Genomic DNA, 18,193 nt, shown 5'->3' with positions numbered 1-18,193 from the left:
AGTTGACTTCCAAAAATGGCGATGATTGCAGCGAGCAGCTTGCCTCCCCATCTACTTCCCCCTCCTCTTCCTCTTCTTCTTCTTCTTCATCTTCTTCTCTTCTCTTCACCCGAGCTGATGAAGGTGTTTCACATCAAAGCGGAAGCGCCGCACTTTCCTCCCATCTCTCCCCTCCAGCTCGCTGCCGCATTGTGCCAGTGAATAAAGGACGAGTGTTTCACACAGCAAAGCCTTCCTCTCTGACCTCGCTTCTCCCTCGCTTCCATCGCCTCGTCACTTCCCCCTCTCCTTTGCCTCCTCTTCCCCTTGTTGCTTTGGAAATGTGCTGCTGCTGCTTCTAAAAAACTGTTGTCGGTCCTCTCCACTTCTACTAGTCATTTTAGCATGGAGCATCCTCTTAAGTGTCTTTTTACCGTTCTTTTATCACGGCTAATGAGGTTTACATGATCAAGAGTCTGCCAAAAGTTTTGCAGTCAATTAAGAGTTTTTCCCACTAAATTAGTTAGTTAAAATGCTTTTATTTCCTCTAAATACAATATTACTCAAATATTGGATGCACATGTGCCATAAGAAAGGACATGTATCACGGACCGTATGGTGTTCCACAGGGTTCAATTCCGGGGCCTCTGCTGTTTCCGTTGTTTCTGCTTCCCATGGGTTCCATCTGAAGAAAATGGCGGTGGCTATTATTAACATGCTGTGTAAACATAAAGTTGAGTTGAGTGACTGCATGATTTGCGATGCCAACTTGAGCAACTCGAGTCTAGTCATCTAGCAAAATTAAAGGAACCCTTCCTTAAGTTGCCAGGGGAATACAAGAACTGAACGCTTTCTGAGTTCAAGGGGAAGAGAGCCAGATTCCATGAAAAGCATACTCTCCCTCTTCCGTTTATTCACCAGTAAACCCTATACCTATGAATGAATTTGAAAAAAATCACTGTATTTTCCATTCAAGAAGGGTTCGATGAATGCGTGGGGTTCATTACCTCCAACAGGGTTAAGAGCCACTGCTCGAGATTATGACGATGATTAGTGCCTTTGTGTGCTTTTGTGATTTTGCACCTTGAAGAAGAAATGTCACCGGATGGCAGTAAATGTAAAACAAATATACTAAACGAAATGCAAAATAATGAGGGACCACCGTCGGACGCTGCAAATATGAAGCCTGCATCTTGAACACGCCCCCAGTGCAAGGCGTGACTCACCAGGGACTTTGATATGATACAAAATAAATCATTTGGAGCTGATTTTAATTAAAAAATGATGTGGCCCTGAGGAAAAGTCATTCGACTGTTTTTTAAATAATAATGGACTTTATCAGACTTAATTAAAGATGTGGCAAGTTAATGGAAGCCCAAGTATTTGTTGTCAGAAAAAGAGAAAAGAATCCGTGCAATTATTCCTATAAATGCAGAGGCTAGTGGGGCGCCTCACTTCCTTTTCCTGAGGTAAACAGAGAAAAACTCATTTCCAGGGATTTGAATAAATTCCAAGTAGGGCCTCAATTATGTGATGGACATCATTTCAATATGATTGACAATTGTACGCGTCCCTCGCTAGCCTAATAGCTCACTGTTTCCTAACCTTTATTGAGCCGAGGCACATATTTTGCATGAGAAAAATATCATGGCCTACCACCAAACAAATACGCTATGTCACAAAAATATAATAGTACACCTCTGAATTGCACCAACTACAAATAATTAAAGACCTAAGTTCAACTAACAACCCGGCTAAACGTAGCTCCTCCTCAACATACAAAGATCAGATCACTTCTACATACGATGTTGATATCACTTATTACTTTCCTATCAGTGCTCAAAACTAAATTACACTTAAAAACTACCAAATGAAAGAGCAGACTGTCTTTTCACTTTTTTCCGTTCTTTTGTCACCAGCAGTAGAACGCGAGTTTCTTTTACCCAAAAATGTCAAAAGTGAACATAAGAAGCTTTACTTTGTGAAAACAAACATGTCAAGCAGAACAATGAGTTTGATGCTCATATTTTGTGCTCAAACTGTAAAACAAGAGTGAGAAAAGTCTTTTGGCGGCAAAATAATGTATTGACGGATACGCAAGCAAGAAATGACCGTGAGCGCCGACCGCTGACTCACCGCATGACTCCAGTTGAACATCAGATGTTGTTTGTGTGCGACCTTCGCCATTCATTACGTCATCTGCGTCATCTCATCGTCATCTCATTACCAACCGCATACCAGTGGCTTTTAATCTTGTTGGAGGAACTGAACTCCAACAGTTTCCTATGCACATTCACCCAACCCTTCTTTATCACGGTATTTTAAGCCCTTCCACATTTAATTATAGGCATATAATGATTCAATCTTACCTTTGACACCATGGCGATGTCATTTTTTTCTATGAAATATTAGGTGTTTTGACGTTTTTAAACAAACAACATTTTTTAAACAAAACGGCAGAGGGCTTGGGAATCGGTGAAGTAGCTCACGTTTGGACAGCGGATAAAAGAAAGCCCAACAGCGACCTCTGACATGTTTCCGTCTCCGATGTCAACCTCCTCATCCTGTTCTCTCATCCTCGCCTTCCTTCCAGCCAGCAGCATCCGCGGGGCGGATGGATGGCTTGCTGTGCTGCTGTCTGCAAGCGACCTTACATCTGCAACGCTGATCTTTCATTGGCGTGAATGGATGGTCCGAACGGTAGCGCTCGTGGCAGGGGTGCACGTCCAGCCTGCCTACCTGTGAAGCTTGCTGCCAGAAAGTGAATTGTTAAAAAGCGGAATGTTCCGACTTTGTGGAGGCATCTCACTCTTCCACTGTCAACTTGAATCCAAAGTCAGAAGAAGTTTTTCCACAAGCAGTCTGGGAGTTGTCACGTTTCCCCCCACAAGACCACCCAATTAGTCACATTTGTTGTTTATGGATATTGACTCCATGTGTTGCCGCCATCTCTCCTTCCAGGGGCCATAATCAGAGGATGGAGTTTCTGGGGGATTCCATCATGCAGCTGGTGGCCACCGAGTATCTCTTCATCCACTTCCCCGACCACCACGAGGGACACCTGACAGTAAGAGAGACTCGCCCGTTCGCTTCTTTTTGAGCATGTACACGTTACATTGGAAATTTCTGTGGCAAATGTGGTGGGCAAATCACGAGATTTCATGTGCTAACTCAGCATGTGTGTTTTGGATTTTTCTTAAGCTTTTTTGCAGCACTTACTCCAAATGTCATTACCAAAACTGATGGGCCTGCCCTCTTTTTTTATTTCTGGAATGCAGCCTCACACAAAGCGTCCCAAGCGCAACTTTATTGAGTGTTTTCTTGTTGAGTAAGCGACATTCAGCGTCAACCCTGCCCCGTTTATCGGAAGCAACCATTTTGAAAGTTTTTGTGCTTATTTATTGACTGTGGATGTTCAATAAGTTGCGACGGAGCCAAGTGGCTGCCCTTTAATAAAGATGGAGAAAAAGACTTTCAAATTCAAGATAGAAATCGGAGCAAGGTTACGAAAATGGCAAACAATAAGCTTACATTATTTCCAATGGGGACTATTGCTTCAGACTCTTTTGAATAGATTTAACCCATTTTGGCCTGGCAAAACATGTGAAGTATGTATTCGTCTTCTATTCCATTTCAGTGCCATCGAAGTCTTCGACATCCTTGTTGTCTACTAACGTATGTCTGAATAATATATCACTGTTGACGAGTCCTGCGAGTCTGCGTCTGCCATGACTGCTCCAAAAAAAATCATGGAAATGTTGGAAAGTTCCCACATCACCCTCACATAAATATTCTGATGCATTTCATTGGCTAAGAGAATGAGAATTGGTCAAAAACAACAACAACAAAACAGACAAATTGTTTTAGACAGACCAATTTTCACGCAAATCGCTTAATGTGAACTTTTTTTTTTTTTGTAGATGTGAAACTTGCCTTTTCCTCGGGCAAGTCGACCGCTGCAAAATATTTGTAGCTTGAGAGCACATAACTCGTGTCAAATATTTCCAACAAGGATAAACGCATAAAAAATGTCTTTGGCAATGATCAGCGCCATTGTTGTTCCATTCCACTCGGCTTTTCTTGTCATAAATCAAATGACTCTGCGTATGTCTGGTTCTTAGCGCGAATGGGACTCGCTAGTTGCCCAAAAATTGTCGCTAGAGTCGCAAAGTGGGCAACGTTGACTCTTTTAACACGCAGAAGACCGTAACTGTAAATGTGTGCATTAGCGAGAACACACTTTGAATTATGGCAGTCCTTTTTCAAATAGCATGCTTGTTTTTTGTGTGTGTTTTTTTGCCCTACTAGAATAAATTGTAATTGCAAATCCACTACAGTAGGTGGCAGTGGCGCTTTCATTGTCAGAGAGTGCAAAGAATATTAGCTCCACTGCAGAGGCGTACTCACAACAATTTCATAGACAAATTATACTATTTATAGTCGCAGTCTTTCTTCCTGGGTGGTTGGGGGGGGGTAAAAAAAAAAAAAATGCTAAGTACTGAATTATTTGTAACAAAAAATTATTGTTCCATTGGCATATGTTGGGCAAGCATTTTCGTGTATGTCAGACATGTGCGTGAGATCTAAAAGTGTGTCTGTTGATGTTAACGCCATATCTGATGACATCACATCCTGGCAGTGTAAATCACTCGCACGCCCTTCGTGTAGTTCCCCGCGTGAAGACATTTGGCCTCCGCATGCGTGACAAATGTCTTGGCAGCTTTCTTTTTTTGTGGAGTGACGGATCTGTTGAACTTTCCGTCAGACATTTGCAACAACAGAAGGCTGTTCGCCTGCGAATCTTGTGTCACCGGCGCTCTTTTGACACCTTTGTCACACACAAACACGCACGTTTTACATCAGCGCGTTTGTTGATCTCTTTGCTGCTTTTTTGTGATGTCTTTTTTCACTTCTGTACTTCCTGTCAGTCTTTTCAGTCCAAAATTGTCAGTCAGGTAAGTATTCCTCCTCCCCGGAGTGCAGTGTTTACTTTACCGCGCCTCGTCAATTGTCGCGGGACCGAAGCCTCCCAAGGTTTGCAGTCGCGCGTCTTTGTCGGCATTTTTTCCCTGCCGAGGCTGTCAAGTGTCTCGCAGATAAAGCGAAGCGCCTCGATTTTGCGTGGCACAAAAGCGAGCGATCGCACCTTTTGAAAGGCGCGTGAGGCCATTTTTAAGAGCTTTTTTTTTCTTTTTTTTACCCGGCAAGCATCAGCGTTTCTCTCTTGGCTCGCGACGACTATCAGCTGCGGGCTGCGGCGTTTGAAGTGGGCTGAAAGCAGCGAACAAGAGCTCCCGTTGGTTGGAAGATGCTCCTCGCAAGATGGAAAAAGGCCTGACGTCAGCCTTGTTGAAAGGCTGCATTAAGAGGCCCGATAGCCGCAGCCATCCAGATAAGCTACATCTGAAATGGATTTCAATAAAAGCGCCTATTCAACTAGTGTGTGCGCGTGTGTGTGTGTGTGTGTGTGTGTGTGTGTGTGTGTGTGAGCGGGCGACATAGCGAGAGAGCTTCACATCATCTTGCATTCTGTTTGCTCCCCCGCCGCCTCCCTCTTGTATGCATCTTGCAGCTATATTTAACATGTTTGTGTTTTTTCCTTTTGGGGGACGTGGATGTTGTACCTCAGCCGGCAGAACACGACGCCGTCCGCTCTGCCGCGAGTCAAGCATGCAATATTTACCAGAGCGACTCGCAATCTCCCCGAAACATTTACTGGAGAATTACCATTTCTGTCCGTGATGAATAATTTCACGTGCAGCGTTATTGGGCTGTTCAGATGCGCACGTTTTCCCATTCAGAAGCTGGTTGGTACCAAAACCCGATGTGCGGGTTACGCTGCAGTCTGCGTTCGTGGGCCAGGTTGGATGAAAATTGTTCACGATCAGGCCAAATCGTTCAGGAAAGCGGCCATTTTCAGCAGCCTCTGATCTTAACTGATTTCAAGTAAATAAAATCCTACATTTAATTCTTCCTTGGCCTCACGTCACGCCCGCACAATGTTTGCTGGAATTGGACTGGCTTTGTCGTAATTGCCTTGACATTTTACGCCACGGCAAATTGGGCAGGAGCAGAGCACGAGATTGGAAATATGCGATAACACTTACATCAACAGGCAAGGAACAAGAGCAGAAAGAGCGAGCGGCAGCAGTGTATGTGACAAGTGTATATAAATAAAACATACTGTACATATGCAGATGTCATTGGTAAACTGAATAAATAGATTCTGATATACAGTTGATGTGAAGTGGCTGGAATTAGATTAGCATTCCACAACTATTAATTTCCTTAAAATAAATTCCAGTCATGACACCTTGTGGGTGTTTTCATTTTTGTTCCGTTTGATATGACTGAGTCACTTACGAATATCATGAAATTATGACTTGTAACACAAAGCAAAATATCAACCAAGCAACGGCTTTCATCAATTGTAATTGAGGTCACTTGTACGTCAGCGCACCACTGCATCTAGTTTAGCACTCAAGCGCATGTGACACCACTTGTTGAAACTTTGTGTGTTTTGCGGTAGCTTCTGCGCAGCTCGCTGGTCAACAACCGCACACAGGCCAAAGTGGCGGAGGAGCTCGGCATGCAGGATTTCGCCATCACCAACGACAAAACCAAGAGGCCGGTGGCGCTTCGGACCAAGACCCTGGCTGACTTGCTGGAGTGTACGTACAAACACACACAATTCCCAATACCAATTGCTCGGAATTTGAAAAGAAAAAAATGCACTGTTCCTGTGACCAATGTCCAACATGAAACACTAATGCCACCTAGTGGCAGAAATGACCTGAATACAAATCCGTGACTTAATGTTTCACACTCCTTTTAACCATATCTGCTAACTGTAACTTGATGAATGATCTACTATAAAAACAATGAACTAAAAGATGCGACCACATTTGTGTATGGAAAACTGGAAAAAAAGTATTTTGTTGTACATATAATGTGTGATTAATTTGTGATTAATCGTGAGTTAACAATGGAAATCAATCAACTGACAGCCCTAGTATTTTAACAGTGTATGCATACATGTATGTATGTATATGTGCGAGGGAGGCATTAAATTCATTTTAAAGGAGCATTAAAAAGCCTTAAATTTGACTTACCTGCAGAAAACCCGTAAAAGGCGGTTTTACCGTCTGAGCCCAAACATGAGAGTGACAACATGGTACAGTACGTCAACCCTGAAGGTGGAAATACAAACGTGGTGAAGAACAGCCAGGCTCAGCAAGCTCCTCGCAGCTGCTGATGTGAGCCTCGATGGTCACAAATAAGTCAGGAGAGAGCGAGAGCATTGCTGGAGAAAACGCTAAATAAGTGATGTTGTGCTTGACAGTAAGTACAACAGGAGCGGACAAACTTTTGACACATGGGCCAGGTCATTTGGAGTTAGGCTTAAAAAAAAACAAGCAAAGTTGAATTTGATTTGTAAAATATGGAAAACGGTGTGTTTTAACTCATTTGCTCCCAAAAACGTATAAATATGTTCTATTTTAAATGTTTTAAGTGTCCCAAAGACGTATTCATACGTTTTTGTGTTTTGTTAAGTTTTATTTGAGAGCATACAGAATGCTTTGATGCAGCCTCAGAACTGAAGAGAATGCCGAGCAGCTTGTCATGCTGCCACGTTAGCAATTTGAAAAGCCCCTGAAGATCTGAAAGGGTCACACTTGCAATGTGCAAGTTTGCAGCTGAGAGATCAAATAATGTGCTTGTTTAGTCGTTAGATAGCAACCCGCTGTTGCAATGTGTTCCTGTAGGTGTCAGCATCTCCAATAACTTACATCTTATTGATCTCAGCGGCCCGATATTGATTGTGTGCATATGCACAGACGCCATCCGTTCAAATAAGCACAGACATTAGGAAGCGTTCAAAAAACAAAAAAGTTTCCAAGCGCCAACTTTTCTCCATCATGTCTGGAAGGCTTCAACTCGTTTGCACTCAATAGCTTTTAATTAAATAGCTCGTTATTGCTCAATATTTTCTTTTCCAACGCGCCGTTCCTGGAGTGTGACTCAAAACGATTTGGCTGGCACAATAAACAAGATGCGGCGAGTGATTCACGGACAAACAAGTGCCCAATTTAGGCTGCTGACGAGACGCGTCGTTAAATCTTCATTTTTTGCAGCTCTCGTGTGGGACTTGCGTCATGTAAACGTTGTCATTAGTTGCTTTTAGTAAAGCCTCGTGTTGCTTCCCTTCACAATTGTACAAACGACTGCATGGAAAGCGCAATCACACTAATGATACGTTGGCTAAAAATACTTTGTCTTTATTGTGTTCATTTGCTGATACGCTCATATTTTATTCCCAGTCCGAACACTTAATGCTCCCCACACGTTGGAACATTTCATCATGCCATGTCAGCCCTATGCTCAAGTCTTCTGGGGTCCCTTCAAAAGCCACTATATAAATCTACAATCTTATTGTTTTTCCCGCTCAGCACTTGCATTGATACGGTAGCAAATGTGTTTTTTGTCGCCGCATGGTTTTGTACCAAACACTTCAAAATCTCCAACAAATGAACTTTATTGAATACAAAAGCGTCGCACCGCCAATGTGGACTCAACATTTTTGCCTGGCAAGTACATTCAAACGTACTTGTAGGCTAAATGCTACAAACATAGCATTTTCCCATCATGCCACGGGGTACTACTTATGCATATCCAGTTGCGTTTTGGGGAAAAATGGTGATCCTAAATCATGCACTGCATGCATAATAATACATCTTAAAAGTTACGAATAAACTATGTTTTGACTTCATTTTCCAATGTATTGGTATAATGTCGAACAAATGTTTAATACTTTTATTTTTCCAATTGTGCATGCATAAGTAATACCATGTGACGTTATGGAAAGATGTGCTACATTTGTAGCATAAATAAATATATATATATATATTAGAATAGAAGAATAGAATTGCAAGTGGAGTGTAGAGCTCAAAGGAGAATCATCATCAAGTGGCGCAGCATGCTGAGAATCAATCTCGTGGCGAGTGCAGCAAGAGAGAAAGTAGCCATCAGTGATGCAGGAAAAGATAAAAACAAAACACCTCCCATCGTTTGCCTTTCAGATCGCGCCGTCGGGCCGCCATCGTAATTGGCAGCGCGGGAAGGAGGCGGCGAGGGTCAGCTCGGAAAAAGGAGCGCGCGCCTCTTTTCCGCATATGAACGGCGGCGCCCCGCGGCTACGGCCGCCCCGCCTCAAATATTACCCATCATTCCTCTATGGGGCGGCTAATGGCCAGATGCAACTTCCATTTCAAATAGGCCGCGTGCACACTTAGACTCAGCTTATATCTCCATTTCACTTTTGACTTCTTTCCGCACATTAAACTGGAAGCAAAGTGCTGAGCAAACAATTCAACTTGATCCTTGGTCAATTGACATATTCAGAGCTATGCTAAATAATAGGATTTATCCTGGCCCAAATTCAGGCATATTTTCTTTTTATTTTAAAAATCGTTTTTTTCTTCTTTATTTTCTCACGATAATTTCAAATCTAAAATAAAAATAAAGTTAAACCCCTCATATTCGAGATTTGCCATTCACAAACATTTTTTCCTTTGGAAGTAACTGCTAGTTACCGTTGGAAAAACTCACCAGTTCTCGTTTTTCCGCCACAAGATGGTGCCAAATCCTTGGCTAATAGGAGAATAGTAATGGGTGTTAAGAAAGTAGTTTTCAAGTGCTGCATCCTGACAAATGTCAGGGAGGATCTTCCTGTGTTGTTAGCGGAAGTTACTGACGTCTATTTGGTGGCAATTTGGCAACTTCCAGGAAAACACTGTAAAAAAATAATTTTTCTCTCTTTTAGCTTTTATCGCGGCACTCTACATTGATAAGGACCTGGAATTCGTGCACACCTTCATGAACGTCTGCTTCTTCCCCCGACTGAAGGTGAGCGCCTATTGATAGGCTTCCACCGCCGGCGCCTGATCAATGAGCCGCTGAGAGAGCCCAATTGGGTGAGGCGGGCGGGCTTGGGGGGGGGGGCTTAATGGCGCTGGCCTAATGGTGCGAACATTGACGCAAAGGCCCCGTGCGGCGCTGAGATCGCTATTTTCGTCGTCCTCAATGGGGATCGTGACGGTGTCGGGAATCTGCTATTGGCTTGTTAGTCGCCTTTTTTGCCATTGATTCCGACGACCGCTTCCACAAGTGGCGCAAGACGAGCCGCTTTCATAATAAGATGGATTTTGCGGGGTGGTCCGATGCGTTATTTGGAGGTGAAGTCCGCTTCTGGCTTAGTATCAGAGGTGCAAGTCTGACAAGTCTTACCCTCTAGTTTTTAAGCCGGTTTCAAAAATTGTTCACTGTATTTTTGGGCTTATAAGTCACACTTGTTTTCATAGTTTGGCTTAAATGTACCAAAAAGTCAAAAGCAACAACATGACTGTGGTCCTCCATTTTTGTTTTGGTCCTCAAGTGTTTTCCAAAACAAAACACTCGTACTATATTTTTACAAGCGGGTGTTTTTGCCGTTTTACTGCAAACACTAATGCCGACTTCCAAGCGGCTTTGTCGTGCAAATGAGCGTCCGAAGCGCGCTTGCACAGCGTCGACGTGAGCTAATGGCGTCGGAAAGCCGCAAAACCCGGGGACGAAGCGCCACATAAGGCGGCGGCCTCCTCCTGTGAAGCCTCCGCCGCGGTCTGCTGTGCCGGTCTAATTGCCGTCTCGGTGAGCCTCTCCGGGGAGAACCCCCGATTCTGCGTGGCGGTCGCCTCATTTCCACTTGCAAGAGACAAAGTTTTGGCGGCGGCCGGCGCGCGGCCTCGCCTTTCATCCAATTTGGCCGGAAACAGAGAAACAATGAAGGGCCCTCCCTTATAATGACTTCTTCGTTTTTTTGGTGATTACGCGTGGAGAGCGAACGCACTCCAGCCTCCAATCTGCCGCCGCCCCCAAGAGATGAAGAAGTGGGAAGCAGAAAAAAGGGGAACAAAGTGCGCCGCGGCAGATTGTGAGAGGTTGGGAGCAATAAAGCGAGAGAGCAGGCAGCAGAAGCACTCTTTGTGGGAAATTAATAGGAGCAGACAGTTCTGGATTCAAAGTCTGCCGTTTTATGACAAGGTTGCTTCCTGTTAATGGAAGAGCTTTTAGAAGTCCCCCCTGGATAAGGAAATGTATCGGGGCGGCACACCTGGGAGCAAGACGCTTCGTATTTCTGGACGCGGATTGGCTTTTGTCTTAAGTAGCCTGTGATTTGTCCGCGCAACCAAGACCAGATGGAGAGTGCTAGCATGGCGGCCGGCAGTGGCGGGGGGAGGGGGGGGGGGAGGGGGCGGGTGGTCACGGGGGCAGAAATGAAATAAAAGCCAGTGCAAAGCGCAGAGTTTGTTATTTCTTAGCTCTCTAAAAGGAGGCTGTTGTCATGACGTGTTCCCCTTTCGGCCGTGCGTGTGTGTGCGTGCGTGTGTGTGTGTGTGTGTGTGTGTGCGTGTGTGTGTTGCAGGAGTTTATTCTCAACCAGGACTGGAACGACCCCAAGTCTCAGCTGCAGCAGTGCTGCCTGACGCTGAGGACTGAGGGCAAGGAACCCGACATTCCGCTCTACAAGTAAGACGCTTCTTTCAAAAAGCAAACGAGACATGTTCAGTTCATTAAAGACGATGTAATCCATCTTTTTTTGGGGGGGGGGGGGGCAGCTGACTTTCAGTCACTATACTGATTGCGAGAAAAAAACAAGTAGATTTGCAAGAAAAAAACCTTTCTCTGAATATTGCCCCCGCCCTCTAAAAAATCTACATTTATACATGGCCCGAATACGCCATTGTATGTCAATGGCAGTGAATGAGTTCAATGTAAAATTATTATTATTATTTTTTTACTAAATACAAGACCAGGATGCACAGTCAAATCTTCTGACAAGCTGTCCGCCAGCCACCCAGTTGACGTCATCAATTCATGACATTCCATTTGACTTTTATAAAATTATAAAGAGTGAAATTACTCGCATGCTTCCTCCTCCTCGTCTTCGTCACTCGCGCCGGCTTGCAAATGGGTACGAAGAGGGTTTTACAGGATCCCTGGCCGTGTAAAAGTCCCCGTTGTTGTGATAAATAAATGCCCCCCCCCCCCCTCACCCTCACCCTCACCTTTTGACAAAAAAGGTCAAGGCCAAAGCATCAGTTGACAAAGCCGATGCTTTCGGAGCGCCGCCATCAGGCTGGATTTGTTGCCGTGGTGACAAACAAACACGCTTTACACTCTCCCTGTCCAACTGTGTTTGCTCAGCTTCGAGGCTCAAAGGGAAGGGGAAAAAAAACAAAGCTGCAAAGCTCTCAAACCTCAGGTAGGATTTCAAACTAGGTTAAGGTCTTAAATAAGGGTTTTCAAATCAGGGATTAGGATTTCAAATTTGAGTTAGCTTACTAAATTGGGGTTTTCAAACCACGGTAAGAGTCCCAAAATAGGGATTTAAGACAAGGTTATGGCTTCAAAGTTAATTGATCAAATTAGAGGTTCAAACAAGGGTTAAGATATAAACAGTTTCAAATAGTGGTTCCTGTTTCCAATTAGGGTTTTGAGCTAGTGTTAGTGCTTTAAACTTCAGTGGTTAAGGTTCGAGTCTGAAGGTATGGATTCAGGCCATTGTTCTCATTTTTATATTATGCTTTTTAAAAAGTGATAGAGTTCAAAGGCCTCTCAGTTCAATTTAGGCTTTCAAGCCAGTGGTGGGGTTGCGAACAAGGGTTAAGGCTTCGAATGAAGCTTTCAAACGAGGTTAAGGTGTTCAAATAGGATTTAAAGCCAGGGTTATGCTTTGAAACAAATGTTGGGTTGTAAAAGCTGATCCGGCTTGTTTTCTTGATGCTGGCGAGCGCCCCGTTGCGCGCGCGCCGCCTCGGCCACTTGTCGGCACGTCTCGTTTGCAGCGGCAGGTGAATTATTGATGAGGTGTCATAAGTGACCAGGTTGCATTAAAAATGGATCGCGTGCTCTCCTCAAATAAGTCAATTGCGCGTCAATAATTCAGGCAGGCGTTCGCTCGGCGCCTGTTTATGCAAATGTTGCTGTTTCAAACTCCGCCCGGGTTTGTTCACAAGCCCGTCTGTCCCCGCAGAAGAATCGCAACGGACAACGCGTCGTCTTTTTTTTCTTCTTTTTAAGTGAGGAGCGTCGCCCCCTCGCTTCCTTCTTTGGGTTTGTGCGGCGGTGCCGTACGAGAAGGAATCGAGATGGACACGTTTCAATTGTATTTGTTGCCACGGCAACTGCCAAACCTGCGTCCGCGCATCGGGTGCCTCTCAAACTTGTGGTTTTGTAGTTAAGTGTCAGTTGACTGTGGTGTTTTTTTTATTTGTGTTTGTGTTTTTCAGGACGCTGCAGACGGTGGGTCCGTCGCACGCGCGGACGTACACCGTCGCCGTCTACTTCAAGGGCGAGCGCATCGGCTGCGGCAAGGGTCCCAGGTCAGGAGACCCGCGTGCTTTCAAATCCCTACCCTGGCTTTGAAACCCTAGCCCTGGTTTCAATCGCCACTCCGGTGTTAAAACCTTCATTTGAACCCCAAACCATGCTAATGAAACCCTCATTTCGAACCCCATTTTGAATCATTATCTTCATTTCGAACCCCGTTTTGAATCATTATCTTCATTTTGAAACCCCGCTTTGAAATCCTAACCTCGGCTGTCTTCATGGATCGGAATATGGGAATATGTTTTGACGAAAGCCCGATTGCGTGACTTGACTTGTGAATTGCGTAATCCAAGGTCGAAGGTGAAGTTCTGACAGGCGTGCACGACTTTGTCCTCCTGCAGCGCCTCGGGGCCGAAGCCGTCGTCTTGCTAATGGGCCGCAGACGAACGGCGGCGCTTCATCGACGGCGTTTATTACAGCAATGAAGCTCTTGTCGGCTCCTTCCTATCGGGAGACGCATTATGCACAATGAAAATAAATCGATCCATTATTGATTTGACGTAAATTGCGTTATGGAGAAATGGGAGCGGCGGGCAGATGGCGAGAGCAGGCGGCGACGCTGCTTTGCTTCTTCCCATCAGGTGAGAGCGGCGAGCTGCCGCAAATGCAGGAAATTCCAGGCACAAATAAGTTTTCCAACAATTTGTTTCAAGACGCCATTTGCGATGGGTCAAGACAAAATAGCCGCGGTTGGGTTTTCATGTCTTGAGGTTTCAAAGGTTAGGGTTTCAAATGAAGTTTTAAAGACAGGATTAGTTTTGTTTAATAAGGGTTCCAACTCAATTTGGGGCTTCAAATTCGAATTTCAAGCATTTGGGTGTGAGACAGTTTTGAGGGTTTCAAATGAGAGTTGCAAGGCAGGGTTAAGGTTTTAAACAAGTGGTATGATGTCAAATGAGGTTTTCGGGACGGGATCAGCCTTTCTGTCAAATTCGGGTATCGAATCTGGGTTCGTAGGGTTTCAAGTCAAGGTTAAGGTTTCAAATGAGGCTTTTAGGAACCCACCTTGAATACAGCAAAGATTCTTAAGCAAATCCCCGACGTGAGCTCGTGTGCTGATAACTTTGGATCTTTCTGCCTTAAGCCTCCCGGCAGCAAAATGTGCACGTAAGCCGCTTGATTGTGGCGCCGGTGCTGCTTGCTGCCATTGTTCCAAACCAATAAGACGCCACCTGCCTGCCATAAGATTTCTTTCAGGTCAAATATGCTAAAGGCCTTACCTCTGCTTTTGCGTCTCCTTTTCTTGTAGCATCCAGCAGGCGGAAATGGGAGCCGCCATGGACGCGCTTGACAAATGTGAGTTGCTTGTTGACACGCACGCACGCACACAAGAAAACGCACACTTTCAGAGTTGAGTAACATTTTTGTAACAAAATTGGCATATTTAACTCATTTCAACCCAAAAACGTAAATATACGTTTTTTTTAAATATATCTTTTTTTTTTTTTTACACTAGAGCATACAGAAGGCTTTGAGATACAGCTTCTGACATGAAGAGGTTAATTAAAGCAATGGTAATTATGACCAAAACGGCCATTAGGTGACAGCAGAGTATAAGAGATCAACCAGGGCCATGTTGCAACAAGCTTTTTGTCGGTCATTAATCGCGCACCCCAAAAAATTGTGACATTAAATGAACTTTAAATTAACTCAAAATTAATGCAATCAGTTTGACACCCTTCATTTCCAAAAAGGTCATTTTTGAGCTGTAACTTAACTCACGGTTCTCATAATAATATTAATATCATTTCCAAAAATAGTCCTGTGGTACCTCGCTGACAAAACCGCACATTTTCAGTCTCGGTTTTGAAAAATTGCAGCAACAATGCTCTGCAACTGTGTGCCTTAAGTGGGCGGAGCTTCTTTCAATATGAACAAGATGGAGACATAAAATAGAACGGCTAAAAACCGGTACGTGTTCTCCAATTTCGTTCAATCGAGTTCACCAAATTGCTTTTACGTGAGCAAATATTCGGGTTTGAAAAGGTTTTACCTCAGGGGTCTTACTCTGGTTTTTAAAATCCAGCGAACACACACGCACACACATCAGCATGTTCTTCATGTTGTTGTTGTTGTCGTGCTTGTGTCGGCGGGCCGTGCACACTTTGTATGTTTGCGTTTGAAGGAGAGCCCTCGAGGGGCCTCGAGGATCAGAAATCTTCTTTTGGTCCTCTTCACAACATCTCTTCTCCCCCTCGCTCCTTTTTTTTTCTTCCATCGTGTCCTCAAAGTCCGCTTGAAGAAGAAAAATGCGTCCTTCACTCTTTCGTACATTTTCCTCTTAGGAAATAAAATATAGCATTTCTTGGTCAATTTACAACATTTCAATTTGTCTTGTGTCATTTAAAAGACCTGATCTCTTTCTTGTCTTTTTTCACATCAAATCAGAAAGCGGGCTCATTTGCAACATTTTAAACCAAAAGTTATTGCAGGAAATTGGAACTTTACGAAGAAATATACTGCTTTAACAATTAGGACATAACTTCAGCACAGTACTAGGAAACTTACCAGAGAACTAGAAACTTTGCCACAAAATTTGAAGCTTTACAAAATAACTCAGAACTTGTCCAGGAACCTAATTCTCATTTGCTCCCAAAAACGTCTAAAAACGTTCAATTTTAAATATTGCCATGGTCCCAAAAACGCATTTATACGTTTTTTTTTGTTTTTTTTATGCTAAAGCATACAGAAGGCTTTGATGCAGCCAATTCTAGTTATTACAAACAAACGACAAGCAGGTGGCAGCAGAGTATGTGTGCTGATTGGCTGATTGGGCTTCAGAGCCGACAAATCACAGCTCTTTAAAAATATCTGTGCACGTGCGCAATCCATCCCGGTGCCTAATGGAGCACAGCACGTGATGGAAGCAAACATGAACGTACGATGTCATCCGTTTCATCTTTGTTTGTTCTTTTTTGAATTATGAATGTGGCGAGTGCGTAACCAGCCGCAGGTGAGCGCGCGGCGCAAACGGAGGTCAAGCTTTGATTGGATTTGTCTTGTTAAATGAGGCCTCAAGCCACCTTTGATGAATGCTCGTTGGACTTCCCGTCTGCAGCTGTTTGCACAATCGCGCCTTCCGGCGTTAATGCACAAATACGCGCTTGACATTATTAAGTCATTGAGTGATAACACGTTTACATTCAAACACTGCATGACAATGTCAGTGCTCATCGTTGACTATATTGTCTTTATATGAATTCAATATAAGCGCACGCAATGTTAACATGCTTAAAAATAATTTTGCTGCCGTTTTCGTGCCCCCATTTACATAATTGAAAGATATTAATGTGCTTGTTGACATTCCAATTTTAGTCGTGCTGATCATTTTTAAGTGCACATAGTGTGTCTACCTACATTAGTGCAATATTGCTAGCATGTTTACGCCGCAACATTATCGTCTGCATATTTCTGGAGGACGCATTTGCATAATTGAAAGATATGAATGCACATATTTGGACTGCACAAGATTAGTGCACGTACTTACATAATGCTGGAATAACACAACCCATATTTCTTAACAATATCAATATCAAAATGCAAGAATGGCATTTTTTTTAGATTTTAGGGTTTTGCCGGTTCATTAAAAGTCATTAAATGGACGGTGCTAAAATTAAGGCCTTAACTTGATTAAAGAGGCATTACAAATGCACGCACAATTGTTGTTCATACTTTATTTTACATACAATGTGTGAAGGAGTCACTATAAGACAATTTAGCAATATGATAAGAAAAAAAATTCTGGCCCTGGTGACGAGTTGTAATTTACAATGACCAAAATGGCCTGAAGTCCACGAGTTTCTTCATTTTCCAAATAACAATTGCTCTGAAACTGAAAAGAAAAATGTAGTGTTCCTAGTTGCCAACATCCCACATAAAACACTAATGCCACCTAGTGGCAGAAAAATGATCTCAATACAAATCTATGACTTCATATTTCACACTCCTTTCAACTGTAACTGCTAGCTGTAAGTTCATGAATGACTTACTATAAAATCACTGTATCAATTTGTATTTGGGAACCATATCTGACCAGCAGCATTAAAAAGCATTCAATTCAATTTGATGATACCTGCAGAAAGCGTATTTTTATTCACAGCGTGACAAGACGGCTTCTTGCTTTCTCGAATATGTTGACTTCCCGAATAGTCGTTTGCCATCCGAGCATGTGCGTTGATGCTCGTGTGTGTATGTGACATTTCCCATCCTGGCTCATCAAGTCCTCCTGATGTTGTGAGGCCTCAGCGTCGTTTGTCCCCACATCGTGCCTAATCAAGGACACGAGTTCTGGCGCCATTGATGGTCCTCTTGCGTCGGGCTCGTCTTGCGCCGACGTCGACCTGGTCTTACACGGCCGATCGACCCAAACATTCCTGCTCGCTGTGTCAGGATTCGTTTCCATGTTTTATTGAAGCCGTGCGAGCCCGACTCCACTTTTCTGCAGGCTGACAGGAAGTGACTGCAGCCACGTCGGAGGTCAAATTCGAGGATGAAGAAGAGGTCGGCCCGAGTCCGACAGCTGCGGGCTCATTAAACCGGCCTTTTGCGTGTTTCTGTGTGTGTGTGTGTGTGTGTTGGGCCGGTCCACTGGTGTGGCGCCGCTGATCCACATCTGGCATTTTGACGGGCCGCGTTTTGACGTGTGCTGCCTGAACACGTCAGGGCGGAATTAAATGTTAATCAGGTCGCAAACCGACGGCAACATGAGTGCAAGCAAATGGAGGCCAAAGGCAGCCAGGTGGGCAAAGTTTGGCCAGGTAGGCAAAGAGCCGTGAACTCGGTG

At 44.0% G+C, this 18,193-nt stretch overlaps 1 protein-coding gene across 2 annotated transcripts in view; it reads left to right on the top strand.

The window, feature by feature from the left end:
- Positions 1-18,193, top strand: part of drosha (drosha ribonuclease III) — a 129,831-nt gene that overhangs the window by 69,234 nt on the left and 42,404 nt on the right. For both annotated transcript variants that reach the window (XR_015092195.1, XM_086066504.1), the window contains exons 26-31: positions 2,941-3,046; positions 6,509-6,650; positions 9,803-9,885; positions 11,444-11,547; positions 13,311-13,403; positions 14,660-14,706. Coding sequence is in view for 1 of the 2 variants with exons in the window: in XM_086066504.1 (XP_085922630.1) it covers positions 2,941-3,046; positions 6,509-6,650; positions 9,803-9,885; positions 11,444-11,547; positions 13,311-13,403; positions 14,660-14,706 (575 nt within the window). In the remaining variant the exon portion in view is untranslated. The remainder of the gene's footprint in view (positions 1-2,940; positions 3,047-6,508; positions 6,651-9,802; positions 9,886-11,443; positions 11,548-13,310; positions 13,404-14,659; positions 14,707-18,193) is intronic.

Source organism: Leptonotus elevatus, chromosome 21, assembly GCF_054856555.1.
Source record: "Leptonotus elevatus isolate MCC_2025b chromosome 21, RoL_Lele_1.0, whole genome shotgun sequence".
In the NCBI taxonomy this organism is placed as follows: domain Eukaryota; kingdom Metazoa; phylum Chordata; class Actinopteri; order Syngnathiformes; family Syngnathidae; genus Leptonotus; species Leptonotus elevatus.
Note: the sequence above shows the minus strand (reverse complement) of the source record. Positions and strands in the feature narration are given on the sequence as shown.